Source organism: Physeter macrocephalus, chromosome 18 (genome assembly GCF_002837175.3).
Source record: "Physeter macrocephalus isolate SW-GA chromosome 18, ASM283717v5, whole genome shotgun sequence".
Taxonomy (NCBI): domain Eukaryota; kingdom Metazoa; phylum Chordata; class Mammalia; order Artiodactyla; family Physeteridae; genus Physeter; species Physeter macrocephalus.
Window position 1 is genome coordinate 2,901,395 of NC_041231.1, and position 25,835 is coordinate 2,927,229.

General features: G+C 68.6%; 1 protein-coding gene across 1 annotated transcript; it reads left to right on the plus strand.

Annotated features, from left to right (window-relative positions):
- The first annotated feature begins 742 nt into the window (after positions 1 to 742).
- Positions 743 to 24,410, plus strand: TRPM5 (transient receptor potential cation channel subfamily M member 5). The gene is given in 31 exon segments (XM_024133463.1): positions 743 to 944; positions 1,808 to 1,884; positions 3,425 to 3,591; positions 6,398 to 6,574; positions 7,187 to 7,389; positions 9,701 to 9,758; positions 10,021 to 10,147; positions 11,024 to 11,503; positions 12,286 to 12,475; positions 13,717 to 13,792; positions 13,880 to 14,069; positions 14,335 to 14,437; positions 15,547 to 15,665; positions 15,831 to 15,864; positions 15,867 to 15,938; positions 15,941 to 16,338; positions 16,409 to 16,535; positions 16,854 to 16,995; positions 17,168 to 17,506; positions 17,746 to 17,838; positions 17,927 to 18,081; positions 18,084 to 18,184; positions 18,331 to 18,434; positions 18,610 to 18,742; positions 18,829 to 19,003; positions 22,121 to 22,259; positions 22,699 to 22,782; positions 22,784 to 22,869; positions 23,018 to 23,162; positions 23,909 to 23,981; positions 24,345 to 24,410. Coding segments are annotated over 31 exon segments (4,635 nt in total).
- The last annotated feature ends 1,425 nt before the right edge of the window (positions 24,411 to 25,835 follow it).

A 25,835-nucleotide genomic window follows, 5' to 3' on the forward strand; every position in this document is an offset into this window, starting at 1 on the left:
CGCTCCCCCATTCGCTCCCCACGTCCCCCTGAGCACCCGCCGCGCGCCGGGCACCGCTCCGCCCCGGCGCTAGAGCCGTGTGCGCGAGGCCCAGGGTCAGCTGGGGGATGAGTGAGATGAAGAAAACTAGGGCGCAAGGGCAGGGCAGGTGGCAGGGGGTGATGTGTGCTGCGGCAGGGCCCACCCTCCCAGGACTCTGCATTTTAGCCAGCTCCTCTCCCTCCCTCGCGGGCAGGGGCCGCCGAGGACCCCAGTTTGGGCACCGCTCCAGGACAGAGGCCGAGGGGCACCCTTCGGCTCTGACTTGACTCCATCTCTGCCGCCACGGGCTGTCGGACGGTCACTCCACAGAGCTAGCCGGCACGGACTGTCCCGGCCCGGGGAACGAGTCGCAGCCCGTCTCACGGGGCAGGACAGACCGAGCTGAGCGTACCTCAGTGGAGGCTCCAGCGCCGCAGGATGTCCCAGGGCCGTCCCCGCCCGCCCTCCTCCCCCAGGTGCCGCGCCGGGGACAGGCCAGGAAGGCTGAGGGCTGGCCGCGCACGTGTGCACGGGGCACAGCTCTGGGTGCATGTGTGCGCGGTACGGTGCGCCTGCAGGTTGTGGAGGACACGGTGCACACGGGTATTGCGTACGCGTGTATGGCGGTATATGGTCCGTGTGTGTGTGCACACAAGCCCTTTTGTGACCACACGGGGAAAGGGGACACTCCATCCCCGCTCCTAAGGGCAGCCCTAGAGCAATGGGACCTGGGGGCTGGCAGCAGGGCTCTCGGAAGGGAGACCAGCCGGGGGTAGAATCGGGGGCAGGCAGCCATCCCCCGGGGGCCATGCCTCCGCCGCAGCTGGCCGGCTCCGCAGGTCACTCGGCGGCCGGGCCCTGCCCGCAGAGCCTCGCCCCCTCACTCACCCCTCCCAGCCCGGGATCCAGGTCCCGCCGGCCCGGTCAGAGAGCGGGGCGCTGCCCGCGTGTTTCCTTTGGTCTGAGGTTAGGTCATCTGACAGCACCCGACCTGGTCTCATGCACCCTGTTCTCACAAGTTCCCAGATAGATAGCCATCAGGGCTGGCCCAGCTGACAGAAAGCCCTTCTGGATGCTCTCCGGGGCTCAATGCCTGTCCTCCAAATTAAGCAAAAGACTCACGAAAGTTTGGGGCCGCCGGCACTTGCTTTGTGCTGGGGCGGCGGGGTGGAGGTGCTTGGCTTCAGTGAAGGGCATTGCGGCCAGAGCTGCAAGCACCCCGAGGTCCCCTCCCACCGGCCCCTGAGCCTCCGCCTCCCCTTCCAAGGGGACGTCTTAGGGACCAGCCCAAGAATCCAAAGCCCAGTGACGAGGCCCCGGGGCAGCTGGCACCTGGCAGGGTCACCTTCACAGGAGCCCTGAGTAGCGGTAACGCTGGGCAGAAAAATCAGGTTTGGGGTTTCGGGTCAGCTTGCAGCTGGCAGGGCCCCCTTGTAGTATCTTTGCTGGGAATTTGCATCAACGGCTTGTGAAGTTGACTGGAGTTTATTTTAGCCTGCCAGTCCAACTGTTGCAAGGATGCACGGTCACCATCTGGGGCCCCCTTTGGTGAAATCGCCCCGAAAATGTGCACCCTTAGACACTCACCCTGATCCTTCAGTTTCCTGTGTGACCTCATGGGGTGAAGCCAGGGACCTCCGAGCCTCGTGGGACCCCTGGGGACACGTGCCTGGCCCACGTAGCCTGGGGAGTGAGGACCGGGGCCCGACATGCCCCGATTCTGATCACCAGGACTTGAGACCTCCCCACCGTCCCAGGGCACCTGCCCACTGCCCACTGCCCTCAGCTGACCCTTTGGGGGCAGCGGCCGCCGTGCACTCCAGGAGCCCAGGCGGTGTCTGTGCTGGGTCATCTGATAAGCCGGTAAGCTTTTCCTTACTAGAGGGTTGCCGGGTGTCCCCGGCCACTGGGAGGAGGGAGATGGGAGACCTGGGCTTGATCCTTTGAGGCCGTGGTAGCCATTTCCCAGCCAGGGTCCTTGTCCAGCTCGCTGGTGCTGCCAGCTGGCTCTTCAGCCGATGGGGCTGGCCCGCTGGAGCTGCGCCGTCCACCCCGCAGAACCAGAGCCCACGCGGGACCTGAGCCAAGAGTGGACTTGGAGGGCAGGTGAGCCGGCCGGGCCGGGGAGGGCGGCAGGCGGGGAGGCCGGGGTGAAGGGCCAACAGCAAAACAGGGGTGCACGGAGCAGGAAGAGGCAGGGAGGGTGCAGCCCACCTGCCAGGGTTTATGGGGGGCCTACTGAGTCCCCAGCCTTGCTTGGGGGAGGCCAGAGGAACAGAAGGCCAGGCCCTGCCCGCAGGGGACGGTGAGCTTTTCCGTGAGACGCACAGACCGGGGAGAAGCCGCACGAGGACCTCACGGGCCATGTGGTGGAGCGCTTGGCCCAGCCCCCACCTCCTCCCCCGACAGCTGCCAGGGCCCGGGGCGGCGGGGGGGGCGGGGGGGGGAGAGCTGCCCTCCCCGCCGCGTGTGGGCCCGAGGGCTGAGGCTGACTCACTCACCTCTGAGTCCAGGCGCCCAGAAGAAGTTAGCAAAGGGTGAGTGGGTGACTGGAGAGAGGCGTGGATGCACGGAGGGACGGACGGATGTGTGCGGAGACAGGCGGACAGGTGGACGAGGAACAGATGGATGGATGGATGGATGTGTGGGTGGGCGGAGGGACGGACGGACAGGAGAATGGGTGGGTGGACGGATGGGGGTGGGTAAGGGAATGATGAGGGGCAGACTGCCCACCTTTCCTTCAGTTATCTGCACAAGTGTCACCTTCCCAGCGAGATGTCCTTTGACCGTTTAAAAATAAAATCCCCCAAGCATCCATCCATCCTCCATCCAGGCTCTCGCCTGCTTTATGTTTCTCCACAACCATTTTAATCATTTCTCTTTTAAAATTTGCTTCTTACTTACTTCTTTGCTCGTCGTCTGCATGTCACCTGACCCCCAGCACAGTCTTGGCGCCTAGATGTTACTCAGTTAATCTGTGTCGAATGACTGGACGAGCTGGCGGGTGACACGACGGTCCAGGACAAGGCGGGTGGACGGTGCGCTTGGGAGAACGGGGTGGGGGTCCACAGAGGCCTGCGGTCTGAAGCTTAACGGACCCCCAGGGAGGGAGAATCCGTTTCTCGGCCTCCTCGGGGGCCAAGAAGAAGGGGACAGAGGGGCAGCTGAGGGCTGGTGGAGCTGTGGTCCCCCTGGCCCGATGCCCACGTGCTGGCGCTCCAGCTTCACCTGCAGGGCAAGAGCCTGTGCGTCCACAGACACGCACACACACACACGGGGCATCCTCACACTCGCACATGCTGTGTACACACACGCGTGCGCACACACACACTGGTCCTTGCACGGGAGTCTTGCCGGGAGCTCTGAGGCCGGCTCTGTTCCAAGCGCTCTCCCTCCCACACAGGCCCTGCGAGGCGGTGGGATCATCGTCCCCACCTCACATCAGGACCTGGACCCACAGCTGTCCAGGGACTCGGCGGGGGCCGCCCTGCACGCAGGCCGGGCCAGCACCCTGCCCAACGCTCCACGGTGGTACCTGCTCTCGGGGCTGAAGTGGACGGCTCCTCCTCGGTGACAGGTGGGACAGGAGGCGCTCCCGTATTTGTAGGTCTGCGTTTACCATCAAGCGCCGAGGGGAAGAGGGGAGCGGGCTGGGGGTGTCTCCTTCCTGGACTCCAGAAAACTCCGGGGACAGGATGGTGGGAGGGAGAGGGCATGAGCCTGGGCCCGTGGCCATGCCCGAGTCCCGGCTCAGCCCCGGCTGGGCCTCTCCGGCCTCTCTGGGAGAGGATACTGGCCACGGCTGAGGGGGGTGGGGGCCCACGAGGCGCAGCCTCAGAGCTGTGGGCGTCCCCGTGGGAAGGAGGGCCTGCAGGTCCCCCGAGTCCCGTGACGGGGGTGCTACAGAAACCTTGGTGTGTGTGTGGTCAGCAAGGCGGGGGGCAAGTCTGGGCTACTCGGCGTGGACGACCCTTAGACGGGGTGAAGCGCCCGGCTCTCAGCCTTCACCATGGACGCTTGGGGCAGCCCAGAGGCGGCGGACGGTAGCCCGTCCCGCGCGCGGAGCCTGCCCTGCCCTCTCCAACCAGGAGTGGCCAGAGGTGGCGTTCCCCGCCCCCAAGGACCAGGGCAGGGCGCTTCCTGTCCGAGGGCCTGAGTCTCGACCTCACGCAGACCCAAGGGAGGCACCGGGTCGGAGGAGGCCCCCAGGCCGGCAGGGAGACCCAGGGCCAGCCAGGCCCCTCTCTGAGTCGTGGCTTCTGTCCTGGGAGACAAAGACCAGAGGTGGCTCAGGAGGCTGAGGCTTCCTGCAAATTAAGCCCCGCGAGGCACCCATCCTGCACGGGGAGGGGCGGGGGCGGGGGGCGGGGCTGCCCCTCTGTCGGGGGCGGGGCGTATGTGTAGGTCCCTCCCTCCCAGGCCTCAGCCGGGGGCAGGAGACGGTGGGTCCCTGTGGCCCGCCCGCTTCAGAGCAGGATCCGCCGGCCCACGGACAGAGGCCTGGGGGCTGGCGTGCGCTCTGCCAGGCGTGGCCTCTCCCGCAAAGCAAGCGTCGTCGTGTGAACTCAGTCCTGTCCCGAGTGGCTCCGGCCCTGGACCCAACTGTAGGAAAGGGGGTGGAGGCGGCTGGAAATGGAGCGGGTGCGCAGAACTTGGCACGTCCCCCCGACAGCGTCAGTGGGTGCGGGTGGCCCCTGGGCACCTCCTCCCTTCGGTGGCGCCCCGCCCGAACAGAGCCCACGCTGGCTGCAGCCCCTGTCGCAAGGCTTCCCCGCATAGACGCACGTCCACACCCCGCATCCACTCGCTCACTGTGTATCCTCCCAGCAGTTCCTGTTCTGGGCCGGGGAGGCTCAGTGGCCGAGAGCCCCAGGCAGGAAGCAGACAGACAGCACACGAGTGAATGAAAGGTCCCCTCAGAGGGTCAGGCTCCCTGAAAAGTGATGCCGGGTAACATGGAGAGAGAGACCCGGGGAGGCCCGTGAGCTGATGTGGCTGGGGGAGGCGGGGGTGGGGGGACGAGAGAGCAAGGGGGAGGCCAGACGGCTGGAGAGGTGGGCAACGGGCGGGCGGGGCAGGGCTGCGGGCTCGTGGGGGGTGTTATTGTGGAGCAATAGGGAGCCATGGAGGGTTGTAGGCAGGGAAGGAGCACAGCCTGGTACTGGGCTGGGGTTGGCCGGGGAGGAGCGTCCAGGAGGCCGGGGTAGAGGGCAGGCCTGGAACAGAGGATGGGAGGAGGCCAAGGACCGTGTGCCTCCCGCCCCCCAGGCTCGGAGGCTCTGGGGAGATCCCCTCACTCTGCATACACCCCTGACGCTGGCAGGACCCACAGCGGGGCCAGGCCCCAGGCCAGCAGGGGGTGTAGACCCAGGCTGGTCTTTCAGTTGGGCTGGGGCTAGCCCTCGCCCAGGAACCCCAAGATTTGCATCTCCCCCTCAGAATCTCGTCCACAGGGTCTCAGGCCCCGAGGGTTTGTGGGGTCCCTGCCCTGGAGCCCCATTTACCTGGAATCCAGTCTTTCCTGAGGGATCGTCAGGCGGCCCCTCTCCTCCCTGGGGTGGGCTCCAGGCCCACCGATGGGACGTGCCCAGCCCAGGACGGAGCCCTCGTGTCCGGGGCAAAGCGGCCTCCACCGGCCGGGCCACCTCCACCAGCCTGTGGTCCTGGGGCGCCCCCTGGTGTCCAACGGGCCAGACCTGCGAGGCCACCAGGGGTCCCAGAGCACAGGGCCTGGACAGGGTCTCCCCCCATCCCAGAGCTCAGGGGATGAGGGGTCCCTGGGAGGGGGTCCTGGGGTCTCTGGGGAAGGGGCACACAGAAGTGTCGTCTGTTCTCATGTGTTACCCGCAAACTCCCTGAAGCCGGGCTACTCAGATCCCCATTTTCTCAGAGAAACTGAGGCCCAGAGTTAAGGAGCCCGAAGGATTCGCAGGGTGTGAGCCAGGATTGTGCGGCTCCAGCGCCACGCCCGTGCTGCCCTGCCCTGCCCTTGCTTGAAGGGACAGCGTCTGTGCGGAGCCTGCCGCGCTGACACCCTGACAGCTGGCCCAGCCGTGCCACCCTCCAGGACAGCGCACGCGGGGCACCGGCGCCTCTCGGCTTTGTGGGCCCAGTCTCTGCCCGCGCGTCCCCCACGGGACGGCTGGCCACCCCCCCCCCGGGGGGGGCCATTCCCACCTGCTGCAGGGCTAAACTGGGGGCCGGTGGGAGGCGGAGACACGGGTGTGGCACAGCCATCCCCTCCCCCCCAGGCCGCGGAGGGAGGGAGGGACAGCAGCCAGCCCCACACGGGGCCACCTCTTGGCACCGGGAGGCTGGTCACGCCCAAGGGGGTCCCGGGGCAGGCTGGCCCTCGCGCCGGTGGCTTTGGCCGCAGCAGGCCCGTGGGCCGGGGGGCGCGGAGATCGGGCGGCGCCCAGCGCTGGTCACGGCACTGGCGGCCCCGGTGCCGGGCGTGGTGGGCGGAGGAGGAAGGGCGGGCGCCAGGCCGCGGGCGCCTCCACCCGCTCCTTGACCAGCAGCCGCGTGTCCGGCCCGGGGAGAAAGCCGGCAGGTAGGCGCCCTGGCCGCCAGCCCCCAGCAGGGAGCGGGAGTGGGGCGCCCTCCTCCCTGGCCACAGGCCGCCGCTGTCCCGTTTCCTCCTCTGGAGCCTGGGGAGAGCCCGGCCTTCCAGACGGTCCCTCTGCAGGGGAGCGGGGCTCGGGGTGGGTCTGGGCAGGGGGGCGGCCCCACGGCCCTGGCGGCCGGACTCAGGGAGCCAGGGCTCAGAGCCGGTGCCTGTCCCGCTGGGGGGCTCGCAAGCGCGTGGGCAGCTGTGCCCCCCCTCTGCCCCCTCCCCGAGCCGTGCCCTCCACTCCTGGCCCGGGAGACCCGTGTCCTCACTGGGGGCGGGGAGTGCCGTGCTGACCGCTGCCCTGCTGAGGGTGGGACCCGCGTGCCCTCCACTCCTGGCCCCGGAGACCCGTGTCCTCACTGGGGGCGGGGAGTGCCGTGCTGACCGCTGCCCTGCTGAGTGTGGGAAGAGCCCCCAGTGCCCTTGCTGCTGGCGCTGAAGATCCTGCCTCTGTTCTCCCTGTCGGCCGTCGGTGGGGGGGGCGGGATTCCAGCGGCGGGTGACACAGGACCCAGAGCTGCCCAGACACCCCCCCGCCCCTTCCGGGCACAGGGCCGTCAAAGACCCTTCCCGCTTGGTGGCCCCATTTGCCTGGCGCCTGGCCCAGTGCCCCCCTCTGGCTCTCAGCACAGGACCCCGGTGCCCCCTTGGCCCCCCGGGGCTGAGAAGCCAGGGGTCGGGCCCGGGCCTGCAGGGCGTGGTGGGGGGGGTGCTGGTCGTGGCCCTGGGGATGCTGAGGGCCACCTGCCCTGTCGGTGAGGAAAGGGCGACGTGGGCTGGGGGGAGGCGGGCACCACAGCACCCTCCCCCCGCCGCCGTCCCCTCCAGGCCCCCTCCCTGCTGGAGCAAGCCCGAGGCTCTGGGCCCACGAGCACACCAGTGCCTCCCAGTCCCCGCCACACCCCGGGCCGGGCGTGCGTCCAGCGCCGGGAGGGACGCCAGGCCCCTGCTCAGCCCCACCCTCCCCGCGTGGCGCGAACACACCCCACGTCGCCGCCCGCGCTTTGGGGCTCTGAGGAGTGCCCCCCCACATCGTATCCACCCGGAGCCTCAGGACGCGACCTCACTTGGAAAGAGGGTCTTTGCCGAAGCAGTTAGTTACGACGAGGTCCTGGCGGAGCGGGGAGGCCCTCATCCAGTGACCGGTGTCCTTACCAGGAGAGGGAGACTTGGACGGGGACTTGAAGGCGGAGGCAGAGGCTGGAGGGAGGCGGCCACAAGCCCAGGGACGCCTGGAGCCCCCAGAGCTGCCAGAGGCAGGAAGGACCCTCCCCCGGAGCCTCCGGAGGGAGCACGGCCCTGCGACACCTTGTTTTGGGATTTCTGGCCTCCAGAACCACGAGAGAATCAACTCCTGCTGTTTTAAGATGCCCAGTTGGTGGTCGCTCGTTACGGCCGCCCTGGGACACGCCTGCTGTTATAACCCAGAGGGCGGCAGGCCAGGTCTAGCCTCCCCCCGGCCGTGTGGTCGCGAGCAGGTCTCCCCACTTCCCTCCGTGTCTTGGCGGGGCCGGGCCTGAGGCTCTTGGTACCAACAGCATCAGGCCCAGCGCTGGGGGGCTCCCCTTCCCACCCCAGAGCAGGGAGCGCGGAGGGGCGGGATCTGAATATGGCCTTTCCAAGCTGGGGATTCTGGGTTTTTAATACTGGAGGCTAGTGTCTGGGGACAGGGCCCGGGGGTGGGCAGCGGGGAGGGGACAAGATACGGGCCGTATGAGCGCCCTGGGCAGCTGTGACGAAGTCCCACGGATGGGCGGCCGAGAGCAACGGCAACTGATTCCCTGCTCCGGAGGCCAGGATCCCAAATCAAGGTGCTGAACCACCCAGCTCCCTCCAGCAGCTCCAGCGAAGGGTCCTTCCTGCCTCCTCCAGCTTCTGGGTGTCCAGGCGTCCCTGGGCTGTGGCCGCATCCCCCCACTCTCTGCCTCCATCTTCACTTGGCTTCTTCCCTCTTCTTATAAAGACACTCAGGTCACTGGATGAGGGCCCATCCTAATGACCTCCTCTGAAACCGATCGCGTCCGCAAAGAGCTTATTTCTACAAAAGGCGCATTCACAGGCGCCAGGAGCTATAGGGCTTGGACACATGATTTTGGGGGACACAGTGGGAGGACCATGTCATGCCTGCAGGTGCCCCTCCACCGGCCCCTCCTGTGTACCCAGGTGGCCCCTCTCCCAGAAGCAAAGGGCTGGCCTGGCCTTGAGAACCGGAGCCACCGTAGGAAAGCGCTTTACCGAGAGATTCACTCCCCTCTCCCAAAGGGCCCCATCCGTCGGGGGGTGGGGCTGACCCTGGAGAAGCCGGGAAAATACCCCAGCCGAACGGGGCGCAGCCGACACCCGTGACGGACGGGGCGACCAGGGAGACGCAGCTTCACAGGGTGGGCCTCTCAGGTCTCCTGGGACCTGGGGTCCCACGGACTCTGAGAAGACCTTTGCCTCCTGTGTTCTGGCCCCAGGCTCTGGGAGGGCGGGGCAGGGCGAGCGTGCTCTCCCCGCTAAGCCCGCAGAGGAGCCACTGGAGACAGGCACTGGGGGGGGCCGTGGGCAGGTGGGGGGGCGCGGGCTGGGCCCTGGCGGGCAGCCGTCGGCAGTAGGTCCGGGAGGCGCTGGGGGTGCTTGCTGTCAGGCAGACTGATGGGACCCAGGTCCTTGTCACTCGGGCCACTCCTGGGCCCCTGGCGTGGCTCCCGAGTCTCTGCCAAGGTGCCAACCCCGCCAGGCACGTGGGCAGCGCTGGGCCAGGGGTGAGGCCTCAGTGGGAAGGTCCCTGGGTGGTGGGGGGGGGGGCGGGGGGCGGCTCCAGCCTTCCCTCCCCGGGCCTCCTGGGCCCACCTGGGCAAGGAGGGGCGTCTCTACCACCTCGGCTCCCGCCCAGCCCCCCAGGCCCCCTGCACCGGAGCTGTGTACACAGGCCTCACCTGCTCGCCTTCCACCCGCTTTCTGCCTGGGCACCGGGCACACCCAGGGCCCCGTCCGTGTCCTGGGCTGACAGGGGTGTGCGGTGGGTGGGCTGCGAGACTTCCACTGAGCCTTTTGGGCTTTCCAGGACCCCCCCCGCCAAAGCCTCTGCAGAAGTGGCGTCGGGCGTGGGGTGTGGCCGGCTGGCTGCTCCCAGGGAGGGGTGAGTGGGAACGTAATGGGGGCGCGCGGCGGGCCGGGAGGCGGGGCTGGGGAAGGGGGAGACGGAGCCGACACGGTGGGGCTTCAGCAGGGCCGGCCGGTGGGAAGGGCACCGGGGCAGACGCCCTCTTGGTGGCCCCCCACTTCTGCCAGAGCAGCGCCTGGGAAGAGGGGCTTCCCTGGTGAAGGCGGCCCCGGCCTCTGGCAGGAAGGGGGGCAGCGCTTGCCTCTCGCGCCCTCAGGAGTGGGCTCTGTCCCTGCAGAGAGGGCCCCACGCAGGGTGCCAGGGGCGCCCGTCCTGGCAGCCACAGGGGTGTTGGCAACCGACAGGGGCCGGGCCTGTGCCGGGGTGAGATCGAATTCGGAGGGTCTGGGAAGAAGCGAGGCAAGGTGAGAGGCTGCCCGCACCCCACGTCCTCCCCTCAACACTGAGCCCCGGCGCCCGCTCCCCCACAGCGGGGGTGGTGGGTGCACGGGGGCTGCTCAGAGCCCCAGGCGGAGACAGCTGTGGAGCTGGCAGCGCCCTCCGGCCCCTGCCTCCTACCCCCAGGCACGACGTGTTCCGAACCCTCCTCTCTCCGGCCTCAGCCTCTCTCGAGGGGATGGGGACGCCCAGGTCACACAGCAGGTCAAGACGGGGCCTGTGGGAGCCCTGGCCTCTGGCTGCGACCCTGCCCCCCCACCCCGTGGAGCCCAGCCCTCCCCTGTGCCCAGGGCCCCCTTACCCAGCACCCCCATACTCAGCACCCCCTTGCCCAGCACCCCTATGCCCAGCACCCCCATGCCCAGCACCCAGAACCCAGGAAGTTCTTTCCAGATTACAAAGCCCTCAGCCCAGTGGGTGCACAGACTGGGCTTTTTGTCTTTTCTACAATCAATCATTTCTGGGGTGCAGGAGATCAGAGACCCCACGTTCTTGACTGGGCTTTCTGAAGGCCCAGCCGGTCTGAAAACAAAGCCCAGAAGTTTGATTCTGACCCCAGTGACGGGCCAGATTCCTCCCCCGAGGGAAGCAGAGGGCCGAAGGGGGCCCACCCACGGGCAGCGGGGTGTGGAAACTGGCGCTGCCCCCGGGTGTCTCGCTGAGGCCTGCGGGCCCCACGGTGTGGCCGGGCCCCCCCGGGGAGGCTCCTCTGCTGCGTCCCCGGAGCTGCTCCCGCTCTGCCACCGTGGCGCTGTCGGGGGAGGGCGACCGTGGGGTTAGCGGGCTGCGGGGCCGAGGCCCTGGCCCGGGGCCTCACGTGTGCTCTGAGCCGCCTTCACCAGCCCCTGGCACAGGACGTCCCGCAGCCACGGCTTCAGGGCGAAGGGCTGCTCCTCGCCCACCAGCGACACCACCAGGTTGGGGGCCGGCAGGTGCCATTCGGCCAGCAGAAGGTCAAAGAGCACAGACGGGGCCACGCCACTGGGCACCTTCACGAGCTGCACGGCAGGGAGCAGGGGGCCCAGCACAGGCCACGGGACAGAGTCGTGGCCTGTTCTGTCCAGATGGCATCTGGGGGGGCCAGCTCCCAGCAGATGCCCCAGAGGCGGGAGGGGGCCCCGGGGCCGCTGGGCTCAGTGACTCCCAGGCCTGCAGGTGCCTGGATTTTTACCAGCGCCCTCCGTGTGGGCCTTGCCCGGTACGTCGGACAGGCTGTGCGTGACCACTCACTGGCCAGCACGTCCACCACGGCCCGCGTGGTGGCCATCGGCATTGCCTCATTGGGCCACGTGCTGCACCGTCGGCTTCTGGACGACGCCCAGGTGAGTGTCGGGCTCGGGGCACTGTGGCCTTGGGACACGGTGGGCCTGGGAGGCCCCCGAATATCGGCCACCCCCCAGGGCAGGAGGGCATGCCTTCTGGAGGCCACCAAGGCAGCCTCGCAGCTGACCACAGCCCTCCATCTGTGACTGAGTCCCCCCACAGTGGACAGGCCAGCAGTGGGCAGACCAGCCCCTGACCTCGGGGGGCTCACGGGCCTGGGTGGTGGGCGGGGGGTGGGGGAGCGAGGCTGCTCTGAAGGACTGAGGCAGTGAAATGACTCAGAGCCGGGGAGGGGGAGGGCAGAAGGGGGGGAGGGCAGGAAGGGGGAGGGGGGATGAAGGGGAGGGACCCGAGGGGGAGCTGGGAGCCGCGTGTCCAGCATGTGGCCAGCAGGTGGCAGCATCGCCCAGGGAACACGGCACGGGGAGGGGGCTGCCAGGCTCCCAGCCCGCACAGACCCGGCATGGGGACCTGGGCTCCAAGGATCCCGCCCAAATCGGTGCCCAAATGCCTGGCGTGGCCACCGCCCCGCAAGTTTGGGTGACCCCGGGCAAGTGGCCTCTGCTCCCACCCTGGGGGAGGGGTCTGAGGCAGGTCCAAAGGAGGCCCAGGCAGCCCTGTGAGAGAAGCTGCCCCCAGCGCTGGGCTCTGTCTAGAGGGTCTCCTCCCTGTGCCTGCCTCTGGGCCCCCCGAAACAGCAGCCAGCCCTCCCTCCATCTGGGGGGCGGGGGGCCTGGACAGAAGCCTTGCCCAGGCCTCATGACGTGCATGGGGGACCCAGGAGGACAGCCCTGTCCACTACCCCATGGACGATGGTGGCAACCAGGGCCCCGCCTGCCCCCTGGGCAGCAACCACTCCCACTTCATCCTGGTGGACCCGGGCACCCCTGGGAAGGTCAACGGGCGCACGGAGCTGCGGCTGAGGCTGGAGAAGCCCATCTCGGAGCAAAGGACCGGCTACGGGGGTGAGGCCTGCCTCGCCGCCCAGGGAGGCTGCCGGGGAACACGGGATGGGGGTGGTCACAGCGTGTGGACAGGGCTGGAAGGACCACCGGGGCGGGCAGGGAAGGGCATTCCCGGCTGAAGGCACAAAGCATGCCAGAGTGTTGAGACTCAGGCCACTGGGAAGACCTGGGAGGGGCATCTGCCAGCCACGGCGACGGGGGACACAGCTGTGCGGAGGAGTAGCCGTCCCAGGCAGAGACATTCCCAGCAGTTGGCAGGGTGGCTGCAGGGCGATTTCCAGTGGGGGTCCCCTGGCTAGAGGCTCTGGTTGTGGGCTCCGAGCTTTGGAAAGAAAATGAGATTTCCAAGTTTCAAGAAGCCTATCTCCCTCCACTGGCCCGAGGTAAGGTGCCACCAGGGGGCAGCGTTGTCCGAGGCCTGGGCACCGCTGTGGCCAGTGGCGGGTTCGAAAGCTGGATTTGCTAACACTAGTGCACGACTAATATTTGTAAGCAAGATATGTATAATTGCTTACAATATTTATAAGCAATGTGAAATATCTGTCAACTGAGCACTCTTTAAAGAAAACACAACCGAAGCTGTGTTTAAACCATCACCATGTGGGTGCAGTGCTGAGCCCTGCGTTCCTGAGGCCTGGCGGCCCACGCAACCCAAGCATCCTCCACATTCATTCAGGAGGCGCCTTAGGAGTTAGAGGGGACCCTGCTGGGGGTGGGTGGGGGGACGATCCCGCCTGCCTGGAGTCCTCCCCGCAGTTTGCCGGGCTCCTCCCACACAGCCTACCCAGCAGGTCCAGGCTTCTCTGGGGCTTCACGTTCAAAAGTCTCATTCCTGGTTTGTTTGGGGAAAAAACTGACCAGCGCCCCTCCTTTACCTCTTCGATGTGCTCCGTGGGCCTCGGATGACCTGGCAGGTGGTCAGTAGAGCTTTCTGCCCTGATGCGGGGAGATGCCAGGCCCTCGGAATGTGGCTGGTGGAGCCAGGGACTGAATATTCAACCTGAGGTTTAGACAGCCACGAAGCGGCCACATCGGATAGTGAGGTGTGGAACTGGCATCCTTTCCCGGGTGACGGGGCAGCCTGGAGCCCGCGCTTCTCTAGAAAAAGCCTCTTGGCTGGAGTTTGCCCAGAAAACGTGGCAAGCTGATGGTCTGAGGCCGTGGTGGTCAGCCCATGGGGAGGGTCCCAGGCCCTCCGCTCGCCCGGGCACCTGGGTGGACCTTGTGCTCCGTCTGCAGGCACCACAGCAGCATCGAGATCCCCGTCCTCTGTCTGCTGGTCAACGGTGACCCCAGCACCCTGGAGGGAGGCAGGGGCGGCAGGTGGGGGCCTCCTGCAGGGCCCCCCGCCAGCGCAGGGACGGACCTGGAGCTGACTCGGCCTGCTGTCCCTCCCTGCCCGCCTCAGAGGATTTCCAGGGCCGTGGAGCACGCCGGCCCGTGGCTGACCCTGGCGGGCTCGGGGGGCATCGCCGACGTGCTTGCTGCCCTGATGAGCCAGCCCCACCTCCCGGTGCCCCAGGTGGCCGAGAAGCAGTTTAGAGAGAAGTTCCCCAGTGAGAACCTCTCCTGGGAGGACATCGTGCACTGGACAGAACTGGTATGCGCCGCCCGAGAGCGCAGTCAGGAGGGCCAAGCGCTGCTCCCTACCCCGGACCCCGCCCCTCTGGCTGCAAAGCTACCCCACCGCCCCGTGCTCACCCCTGCTTCAGGCCCTCAGGCCTGGGGGCGGAGCCTCGCTCTGTGGGTGGGGCTGCCCCGGGCCCAGTGCGCAGAGGGCTGGCATTCTCGCTGGAGGACGTGGGGTCATACACCACGTGCCGGGCCCGAGGCGCCAGCTGGGGGCCTTCGTCCTGGTGTCCCAGCTGCGGAACATCACCTCCCACCCGCACCTGCTCACCGTGCGTGACTTCGGGCAGGAGGGCTCCGAGGAGCTGGACGCGGTCATCCTCAAGGCGCTGGTGAAAGGTGAGACCTGGCCGCGCCCGCTGGGAGGCCCGCGGAGGGCACCAGGCAGAGGCAGATGGCTGACCAGCCTGGTAAGGGGCGGCTCCCGGCCCCTGCCCCCCATCCTGGGTCTCGGCCTCCAGGGGCAGGGCCGCCGCCTGGGGGCTGTCAGTGGCCGGGAGGGACCCCTGGCACGGCCGCACTCTGCTGTGTGTGTGAGTGTCTGGGCGCGCGTACCGGTCACTGCTCGCTTCGGCGGTGGCAGCACGTGTAACAGAACTGGAGGGATACACAGCCCACCGAGGCCTCCGTGCAAGGCTGACGTGCAAACCCGTAGAAAGTCCTGCCTTTGGCAAGTTTTATGTCGCTATATTTCATCACGATTTAGAAACCTGAAGTGTTCAATTGATTCAGGGAGTTTTAGTGTCCTCATAAGGTTGTGCACCGTTACTACTAATTCCAGAACGTTTCCACCGCCCAGAAGACCCCTGCTAGTCACCCCAATTTCCCCCAGCCCCCCGCAACCACGCATCTGCCGTCTCTAAGGATTTGCCCACCTGTGGCATTTCCCACGAATGGGATCACACACCGTGTGGCCACTGGCGTCTTTCCTTCGCTGAGCACGACGCTTTGGGGGTTGTCCACGTTGCAGCCTGTGTCGGGGCTTCACTCCTTTTTAGGGGGGGGTAACACTGCACATTTTGTTTCTCTGTCCCTCTGTTGACGGACACTCGGGTTGTCTCCACTTTCCGACTGTCACTTGATGTGCTTCTTCTTGGACATAAACACCTGTGGAGGGGCTGACCGCTGGTGGGGGACACGGGCCCAGGCAGGGAGGGGCTGTGCGGGGCAGGGGGCCGGGACACCCTGGAGGGAGGGGAGTCTCCTCCAGACAGGCCGCCGGCCCCCCGCTCTCCGCTCACCCCTGGGGTCCCCCTGGGGTCCTGGCGCTCCCAGCATTGGCTCCGGGGGGGTCTTGGGATGTCTTGTGAATCTAGAGGGTGTGGAGCGAACCAGGGCACCATTCCCGTGGCTGTGCGTCTAGGAGAGTCACCTTGAGGGGCCCTGCGCCCAGCGGCTCTGTGGGCGCCTAGGTTCACCCTCACCCCCTCCGCGCGCTCCGCCCGCAGCCTGCAAGAGCCGCAGCCAGGAGGCGCGGGACTGCCTGGATGAGCTGAAGCTGGCCGCGGCCTGGGACCGCGCGGACATCGCCAGGAGCGGGATCTCCAACGGGGACGTGGAGCGGGAGGTGCCGCCCGACTCTGGCCAGCTCCGGGCGGGGACGCGTGGGGGGCTGGGGCAGGTGGTGTCCGCGTCCATCCGGGCCGGGGGAGACCGGGGCACCTTCTGCTGCTGCCTCACTCGTCTGCCCCCCCCGCCCCGCCCCACCGGCTCCCTCTCACCCTCCGCCCAGTCCCGCGACCTGGAGGAGGTGATGATGGACGCGCTGGGAGCAACAGGCCCGAGTTCGTGCGCCTCTTCGCGGACAGTGGCGCCGAGGTGGCGGACTTCCTGACGCGCGGCAGCTGCGCCAGCTCTACCGCTCGGTGCCCCCCAAGGGCCTGCCCTTCAACCTGCTGCAGCGCAGGCGCGATGAAGGCCGGCTGACGCTGGCCGGGCTGGGCGCCCAGCAGGCCCGGGAGCCGCCCGCCTTCCCCCTGCACGAGGTGTCGCCGGTGCTCAAGGACTTCCTGCACGACGCCGGCCGTGGACCCCACCAGGCGGGGAGCTGTGAGCGGGCGGCGGGGCCGCGGCTGCGGGCTGACGCCCCTGTCCTCCAGGAGCAGGGCCCGGCCCGGCGGCCCACGGGCCAGAAGGGGCTGCTGGACCCGAACCAGAGGAGCAAGAGCCCCTGGAGGGACCTGTTCCTGTGGGCGGTGCTGCAGAACCGCCACGAGATGGCTACCTACTTCTGGGCCGTGGTGAGGACTCCGGGGGGGGGGCCTGGAGGGGGGCAGGGAGGCAGCCGCATCCTCAGACCTGGCCTCCCAGGGCCAGGAGGGCGTGGCAGCCGCTCTGGCCACCTGCAAGATCTTCCAAGAGATGTCCCACCTGGAGAGGGGGGCCGAGGTGGGCCGCACCCTGCGAGAGGCCAAGTACAAGCAGCTGGCCCTGGGAGAGCGGCCGAGGCGGTGGGGGCTGCGGTGACCCTGTGCTCCTCGGGGCCACTGGGCTCCCCCCTAAAATCCTAACGTGGGCAGACGGGTACACGGCTGACGAGGACGCAGCTCCAGAGCTCAGGCCTTGCGGCCGGGCGGGCAGGCACGCTCGGGGAGAGGGAGGCCGGGCCGGGATGGGCAGCCTCCACGTCGCCGGCCTCTCCCGGGCCTCAGCAGCCCCCTGGGAGGCGGGCGCGGGGCAGAGGGCCGGCCGGAGGAGGAGGGCAGGCGGGCCGGGCCTGGGCATCGTGGCAGCGGCCGCGCCCTCGGCCAGACCTCTTTCCCCAAGTGCTGCCGTAACGGGGAGGAGCGCACCTCCGCCCTGCTGGTGCGCCGGGGCCGCTCTCGGAGCAGAACCACGTGTCTGCACCTGGCCACCGAGGCCGACTCGGAGGCCTTCTTTGCCCGCGACGGGTGCAGGTGAGCCCCGGGGAGGGCTGTGGGGCGAGGGGCTGGGCAGACAGGAGGTGCCCCAGCCGACCCCCCTCACGCGCCTCCCCCGGCCTGTGTCCCGCCCGTGGGGGTGGGGGGCTCCCTCAGCTGTGGCCACTCTCCCCACGTCCAGCCCTTTCTCCGCCTCCGGTCTCGGCAGAAACCCCGCTTCCTCAGCTCAGCCCTCCCGGACCCCCGAGCCTGGCCTCCCCCGTCGAAGGGTCTTCCTTCCCCAGCAGGATGGAGGCTCCAGGGGACTCCGGGAGCCAGGGCTGGGAGGGGCGATGCTTCCGCTGAACCTGGAAGGGCAGGCCTGCTGCGGGAACAGCAGGGCAGAGGTGTGGAGGCGGGGGCAGGCGGCGGGGGCAGCCGTGCCTTTATTTCAGGCCTTCCTGACCAAGATCTGGTGGGGGGACATGGCCTCCGGCACGCCCATCCTGCGGCTGCTGGGTGCCTTCCTCTGCCCGGCCCTCGCGTACACCAACCTCATCACCTTCAGGTCTGTCAGGACAGAGCGGCTGCGGGGGGGGCCTTGGGCTTCAGTGGGGCTGGTGGCGGCACGTCCCCGGCGCCGGCCCCCGCCACATCCAGCATCTGTGTGGGCCCCCCCACGCACGTCCCCTACCCGTGTCCCTTCGCAGTGTGTCCAGCACTTCCTCTGCTGGCTGGGTGCCTGGGACCAAGTGGGGGGCCTCTGGGTGCCCTTCCCACGTCCCTGAGGGCCCCCTGTGCTCGCAGTGAGGAGGCCCCTCTAAGGACGGGCCCAGAGGACCTGCAGGGGCTGGACAGCCTGGACACGGAGAAGAGGCTGCTCTGTGGCCCGGGCAGTGGGTGAGGGCCCTGCGGAGGGTGGGTGGCGGCAAGCTCGGGGCTCTGGCCACCCGCCTCACCAGTGGCCGTGGCCTCCTTCGCGGTGCAGGGCGGAGCAGCTGGCCAAGGCACCAAGGACTCAGGGCAGCCGAGGCCCACGAGCCGCCTTCTTGCTCACGCGCGGGCGGAAGTTCTGGGGGGCGCCCGTGACCGTGCTCTTGGGGAACGTGGTCATGTACTTTGCGTTCCTCTTCCTGTTCACCTACGCCTGCTGGTGGACTTCAGGCCCCCTCCCCAGGGGCCGTCGGGGGCTGAGGTCACCCTCTACTTCTGGGTCTTCACGCTGGTGCTGGAGGAGATCCGGCAGGTCGGTGGCGGGCCCGGCCCACCGAGCCCCGTCCCAGCTCCAGATGGAGCCCCGATCCCTGACGGTCACAGCCTGGCCATGGCGGGGCTGTCCCCAGCTAGGTGGGGGCCCAGGTAGCTGTCACTGGGCCGTCTGCCCCCTGCCAGAGCTCCTTCGCAGATGAGGACGCACACCTGGTGAAGAAAGAGGACGACTGGAACAAGCGAGGCATGGTGGCCGTCGTCCTGTTCATTGTCGGTGTCCCCCGCAGGTCTGTGGGTCCCAGAGGCCTGGCAGGGGCAGCCCTCATGGGCTGGTGGGCCGGGCTGCCTTCAGGATGGGTCCGCTCAGGCCCCGAAGCCCTGTGCTTGTGTGTCCCGCGCCGTGTGTCCTGGGGGAAGCCCCGCCCGCTCTGGGCACCCGCAGCCTGGCCCCCGCCCTGCCAGGACGCTGCCCTCGGTGTTTGAGGCCGGCCGCACGATCCTCGCCATCGACTTCACGGTGTTCACGCTGTGGCTCGCCCACACCTTCGCCATCCACAGGCAGCTGGGCCCCAAGGTCACCATCGTGGCGCGGGTGGCGAGCCCCCGCCCCCGGGAGGGCGGAGAGGCGGAGGCCCACCGCCAGCTGATGTTTCTCTCCCCACACGCCTACCCCCCGTGGAGACGAAGGACGTCTGCTTCTTCCTCTTCGTCCTGCGCGTGTGGCTTGTGGCCCACAGCGTGACCAGCCAGGCGCTGCCGCACCCCCACGACAGGCGCCTGGAGTGGATCTTCCGCCGTGTGCTCTACCGGCCGTTCCTACAGATCTCCGGGCAGATCCCCCTGGACGAGATCGATGGTCAGCACGCAGCCCGGGGGTGGGCGTGGGGGGTCCTCTGTGCCCGCTCCACGTAGGACCCCCGCCCCGAGGTGCAGCTGAACCGAGTCCAGTTATGAACGTTCCTTTTGTAAGGCCCTGGACACGTGGCCGTTGAGAGGGGTGTTTGAGGGTCACAGGAGACCCCGGCCTGGAGTGGCTGAGAGCGGGGGGTCCCCGAGGCTGGCCCCCCAGGCCCTGCCCACCCACGCAGGGCCACGTCCGGCAGGGGACAGCTCCGGGCTGATGTGTGTCAGTTGCGGCGGCCCCAAACTCGGGCCTCGGGCTGGAGATGGAGACGGGGCTGCAGGGAGAGAGAGCAGCCTGGGCGGGGTGGCGGGAGCCTTGCCGGGAGGGGGGATGGGTAAGCACCACAGGTGGCCTGGGGTCTGCGCCCTCCAGCTGCCCCGCCCCCCACCCCGGCACCTCCCCCGTGGGCATCAGGTCTCCCGTCAGCCCCCATCCACCCGGCCCCGCACGAGCCCCGGGCCCACCTGCTGGAAAGGCCTTAGCTAGGAAGCCGCTGCTGACGGCATCCGTGCTGCTGGGGACCCCCCCGGCGCGTGTGCCTGATCTCCGGCCGGGTTTGTGTGGTCTGTCTGAGGGGTGTCTCCAGGGCGGCCCCTGTACGGGGGGTTGGGGGCGCTGGGGCTGGTGGAGGCTCTGAGAACTTCCCGCAATTCAGCACAGTGTGGGGGGCAGAGCGGCTCAGCCACGGGGGCTCAGGGAGCCCTGGGCTGGTGGGGCGACGCCTGTACAGGCTCTGGGGTGGCTGGGGGTCGGGGGGAGGGGGACCAGCCCCCCCAAGCACGGTGGGCCAGCAGCCGGGGGCCGGCGTGAGGGCCCAGGGCACCCGCCCTGCCGCCACTCCTGGCGCGAGGAGGAGGCGGAGGGGCATTCGCTCAGGCCGGTGTCAGTCTGAGGCCGCCCGGGGCGCACCGGAGGTCACGGGCACGCTGTCTCCGAGGCCTGAGCGCGGCCCCTGCAGCTAATGAGGCAGGGTCGGCGCCCCACGACCTGGTAAATATTTGTCAATGGGATGAGGACGTGACCGAAGCAAGCCCGCCTCCAGGATGGGGCGGGGCTGGGGCTGCGCCGTCGCGGGAGTTGCCCCCTCGGCTGTTTTCTTAGTGCCCCGGCCCCCGGCACTGCGTCCGGTGTTTGCTCATCCGTGGGCGCCAGTTTCCAGGCCATTAGTTTAACGAGGCCCTGCCCGCCCTCCAGCCCTGCCCGCCCGCGCCATATGGCCCCTGCTGGGGGATGCTACCATGACCCCAACGCTGCCCCAGTCCCACGGGGGCCCTCGGCAGGAGGGGAGCGAGGTGGGCGCCCCCAGGACCAGGCAGGGGTGGGGGGTCACTCCGGCCCCCATGGCCACACGCTGGTACAAGGGAACTCTGTCATGGTTCGGGGTCCCCAGGAGCCTGGGGCCACCTGGGCAGGACGGAGGACGTGCAGACTCCCGGGGGTCCAGCCTGAAGTGCTGCTGTGGCTGCCAGGCCGAGTTCCACAGTGGAAAGTCCGTGACCAGGGCCGGGCCTGGGCCGGCACGGAGGGTCCCGGGCAGGTCCCTGTCTCCCTCCCTGTCTCTCTTCCCCGCTCCCCCGCCCCCGGCCCCTCCCTGTGAGCCCACAGTGGTGCAGCCAAGAGTAATTCCCTCACTTACGGCCGAGAGGGAAGGCAGCCCACGGTCCCGCAGGCTCCCGGGTGGCCGCCCTGCCCTCCCTGCCCCACACGCGCCCGCGGGAGCCGGGGGCCGAGCGTCCAGGGCAGAGCTCCGTCTCTGGGCTCTAGGAGGTCAGAGACAAGGACAACTCATTTCCCAGCCTAGCCTGGTGGCGCCTTTGAGAGTTATGGGGGAGACACAACAGTCTCGTGACCACGGAGCCGCTTCCGTCAGACAGGTATACAGCTTCACAGACACGCTTTCCAGGCCTGGCCCTGGCCCACCTCTCGGGGTGCCGTGCCGGAGGGAGAGAGGAGGGTCACCCATCAGCCCCGGGCAGATCTGCGGGCGGGGAGGGAGGGGGCAGCCGGGGAGGGAACTCACGTGGGGACCCGCCAACCCCCATCACAGTAACTCACTCGGGAGGGACTCGCCCTGTGAGGGAGACATGCGCACAGGGAAACAGGCCCCGCCAGCCTGACTCGCCAGCAGGGAGGCGGGGCCACAGGCACACGCAGAGAGACAGAGGCCCCCAGTGCCCCCCGGACTCAGTCACAGCGTGAAGACTGGGAGGGGCAGTCCCAGAAACAAAGGCCTACGTGCAGGCGTGTCCGGGTCCACGCACGTGCACACACACGTGCACACACGCGCGCGGCCTGTGGAGGTCACCACCTGGAGCCACAAGCCCTCTGGATGGGCAGGCACGCTCCCCTCGCCTCCTCTGCACCTTCCTCCCGTCTCCTGGGATGGGGTGGGGGGTCCAGCTGGCCCTGCAGGGGTGGAGGCAGGCAAGCGAGGGGCTGGAGCTGGGCCCCTCCGGGACGTCGGCCCCTCCGGGGACGCTCCCGCCCAGGGCGTGGAGCTCAGCCTGCCGGGGCACTCGCTGCCCCACCCAGAGCGCGCTCTTCGGGCTGGCTTGTCCCCACGCCTGCCTCCACAGGCTCTGGAAATGGCGCAGGCCTGCCCCCAGCTCAGAGTCCTGTGATAGGCAGCAGAGCCACGAAGGCCCTGAGAAGTCCTGCAGAAGACACTCCTCCTCCCCTTGCGAGGCCAGCTCTCCCCACACTGGCTCCGAGCAGAGCCTCTGGCGGCGGTGGTGGTGCTTGGGGGTGACCCACGAAGCAACCAGCAGAAACCGGGGTCCTCCACACGGCCTTGGCGCTGCCTCCGGAGCCTGCGGTCTGGTGAGCTCGGCGCAGCAGCAGTGGGGAAGTGGGGCTAGCGCCGCCAGGCCAGCCACCCAGGACTGGAGCGTCCCACGACAGGAACTCAGCGCTGAAGCCCAGATGATCCCCAGGAAACCACAAGAGTTGGCCACCTAAGCAGGGCCCTCTGTCCCAGGGTGGCCTCGACCGCGGGACAGAGCTCTCGAGGCCCAAGGGCATTTGCGGCTCAGCCCCGCAGCGCCCGCACCGAGCCCACTCTCTTTTCAGAAGCCCGCGTGAACTGCTCCGTGCACCCCCTGCTGCCGGAGGACTCGCCCTCCTGCCCCAACCTCTACGCCAACTGGCTGGTCACCCTCCTGCTGGTCACCAACGTGCTGCTCACGAACTTGCTCATCGCCACGTTCAGGTGCCCGCCCTGCCTCCTTGCTCCGTCCACGTCGGGGGGCCCTTAGTTCCAGCATCTCTGGCCCAGACCTGCCTGGCCCTCCGGACCTCAAGCTGCAGTCACCTCTCTGCCCCCAGGAGGGGCCTGGAAATGGGGTGTCACCCAAAACTGTGGCTCCCCTTCGGGTTGGGCCTGGAGGTCAGGGCACCTAGGAGGTGGTGCAGGGCACGGCAGGTGTGTGCGTGTGGGTGGAGTGACGACGCTTTCCCAGGCCCCCGCCCCCCTGGGAGTAGGGCCCGGGTCTGCAAAGCCTGCAGCAGAGGGGGCAGTGGAAGACCCCGGAGGAGTGGAGAGAAGTCACAGGAGGAGGGGACGGCGGGAGGGGAGGGAGCCCTTGGGACTCCGGGAACAGGGCAGGGAGGCGGGCCGTGTGCCCACCGCCGCCCACACGCGTCCGCAGCTACACGTTCCAGGCGGTGCAGGGAAACGCGGACACTTGCTGGAAGTTGCAGCGCTACCACCTCATCGTGAAGTACCGCGAGCGCCCCGCCCTTCGTCCTCCTCAGCCACCTGAACCTGGTGCTCAAGAGGTTCTTCCGGAAGGAGGCCCGGCAGAAGCGGGCGCGCCTGGGTGAGGCCTGGGCTGCACTCAGCTGCCGGGACCGAGATGGGTGGGGCAGTGCGCCCTGGCCCCGTGCGCAGCGACCCTGCAGGCTGGCGCACCACAGGGAGGGCTCCTCCTGCCTGGCTCTGCCCCTGAGGCCGCCTGGCCTTCCCAGAGAGGGACCTGCCGGAGCCCCTGGACCAGAAGATGGTCACCTGGGAGGCGGTGCAGGAGGAGAACCACCTGAGCAAGCTGGAGAAGCGGAGGAAGGACAGCGGGGAGGAGCTGCTGCGGAAGACGGCTCACAGGGGCGGGGACCGGCCCGGCCCCGCCCCCCCACGGGTGGGCGTGGCAGGTGGCCTGCGGTGCTGAGCCCGCGGGCGGCTTACAGGGACAAGGGCCCCGCCTGGAGCGCCGGCCGCCTCCCCTGCAGGGTGCCGGTAAGTAGAGGCGCGGCGGAGCCGGTGCGGGGCCGGATCTCACGCCATGGGACTGGGGGCTGTGAGATCTTTACCAGGATCACTGTGGGGCATCAGGCTGCCTTACGGCTGGCGTGGGCTCTCACGTCACAGGGTCTGAGCTGGGGAAACGGGCTGAGAGGGGCAGGGATGTGGCCCGGTCCAGCACACAGCCTCCCTCCCGACCCTGGACAGAGCTCTGCTGGGGCCTTGCCTGCCCTGCATTTGGGGGCTGGGGCCAATACTCATGGTGTTCTCTGCTCTGGGGTCCCCAGGTCTTCCCAGAGAGGTCCGTCCCCAGCCCTCCCTCAGACCCACGTGCCTGGTCCTGCCTACGGGTGGGGGGGTGGGGACAGCCCTGCCCACCACTGCTGGACAGAACCCCGCCCCGCCCCGTGCCTGCAGGGAGGGTGCAGCAGAGCTCTGCACCCAGGCCCGAGGGGCCAGAGCCCCCTGAACTCAGGCGCCACAGAGGCTCAGTGACCCCCAAAGCCACCGGAAGGGCCTGGGCCACAGGATGGGGGAGGACGGGAAGGTTTCCCAATCTGGGAGCCCGCCCCGCCCCGCCCCGCGCTCGGCGTCCTGCTGCCTGCCTGCTCCTATCCCAGGGTGGACTTCGTAGCCAAGTACCTCGGGGACCTGAGAGACCAGGAGCAGCGGGTCAAGCATCTGGAGTCTCAGGTAGGCAGGCACAGCAGGGCGCCCTTCTCTCCCGGGGCAGGGGCCTGGCCGCGGGGCTCAGCAGTCAGGGCAGGGGCAGGACAGGGTGGGCCTGGGGCTTCGTACTTGTGCCCCCCCCTTCCCTGAGGGGGAGACCCTGCAACTCTCCCCAGGGGGGTCCTGCATTTAAGAGCCCTCACCGTCTACTCCCAACATTACGGTGCCGGAGGGCCCCCCCGCCCCCCGCCCCCACCCCCCCCACCCCCGCCTCCTTCGAGAGGCAGCCACCAGAGGAGGGTCACAGGGCAGCACGGGCGCCCGGGGGCAGGGGGAGGCAGACACAGGGCTTGGCCCGGGAGCTCCCAGCACGCCTCCCTTCTCCAGGTCAGCTACTGCACCGTGCTCCTCTCCTCCACGGCCGGCACGCCGGCCCGCAGGAACACCTACTAGAGTAGGTGTGGCTGTCCCCACACGTCCTGGGTGGGCTTGGGGCGGCGTGGGCGCGAGCAACCCACCGCCAGCCCGCTGGCCTGGGCCTCCGCTTCCCACCTGTCCTGGGAGGGGCCCGGCCTACGTCTCTGATGGCCTTTGGCTGACCACAGTCTTCAGGGTGGGTAAGGGCCCTCTGACAAAGCCCACCGACCCAGCCAGGGTGTGAGGGCACGGCCACCCAGACTCCCGAGCCTCTGCCTGGCCCCGCTGGGCTGCCGTCCCCCTCCCATGCCCCCGGCCGGGGCCACCTCTCCCTTCCCCTGCTGCCCCACTGGGCACCCAGCAGCTGAGGAGGGGCCTCCCTTCCCCCACCAGACTCCCGAACTTCAGTGGTGGGAACCCACAGGCCTCTGCTGACCGTGGAGGGGGCCTGGGCAGCAGGGAACACCCAGAGGCCGGCCGGCTGCCCTCAAACACCTGAGCCACTTGGACCACCTGCACACGGGGCCCACCTCTCCCAGAGCCCCAGGCCCCATGGACGCGCCGGCCTGCCCCCACCTCCAGTGGAGCCCCCCAGCAGGATGTGGCTCGGGGCTTTGCTGCCCTGCCCGGCACCTTCCCTGGACATCCTGGGCCCGAGGTGCAGCGGTGTGTCGTGGGCCCTCCCTGACAGGCAAAGCCCTCAGGACCCTGACCAGAACCAACGAGCCAGGACCAGGAGAGCAGACATCTGCTGAGCGCCCTGTGCGGGGCACCTCCCGTGAGGTGGCAGCAGCTGCCCTGGAGTCCATGCCCAACCTGTGTCGTCCGCCAAGAGACTGGTCTTTTTCTGAAACGCTTGCACTTGGAATTTCTGTCCTTTAAGACCCACGACCGAATGTTCACTGTGTGTCGGCTGCCACCGCACGTCCCCGACAGCTCGCACGGTGAGTGCCGGGCTGTCCGGCCTGGGCAGCGGCTGCGAGTCACCTCCCCAAGAGGACCCGCCCCCAAAGCTGCTTTATCTTAAATGGAGCCTGGAAAGCACACCCATACCTTGGGCTGCAGCCCCACAAGACAGTGGGCCCCGGGGGGTGTCTGGGAGGTGTCAGGCAGTCAGTAAAGCACTGCAGCGGGGGGCGGGGGGGGATTTCCTGCCCTGCAGGGATGGGGTCTGGGCTCCTGAGCCTGCCCCAGGTGAGTGGCCAGCCAGGCCGGTCTCTCCTTCCCTTAGGGACCTGGAGCCCTGGGGTAGGGGCAGCAGGGGCAGGGCCAGGCCCGGGGCTCAGCAGCACGATGGGCTGGCCAACCCCAAGTGCTGTCACAGGAGAGCCACGCCCACTCCCTCCCCAGCACCCTCTGGGGACCGTCCTCATCGCCCTGCACAGCAGCTCAGCAGTCCTGGCGACACTGTCCCAGGACACCAGTCGTCTTCACACAGCCTGAGTCGGACAGAGTCAAGGG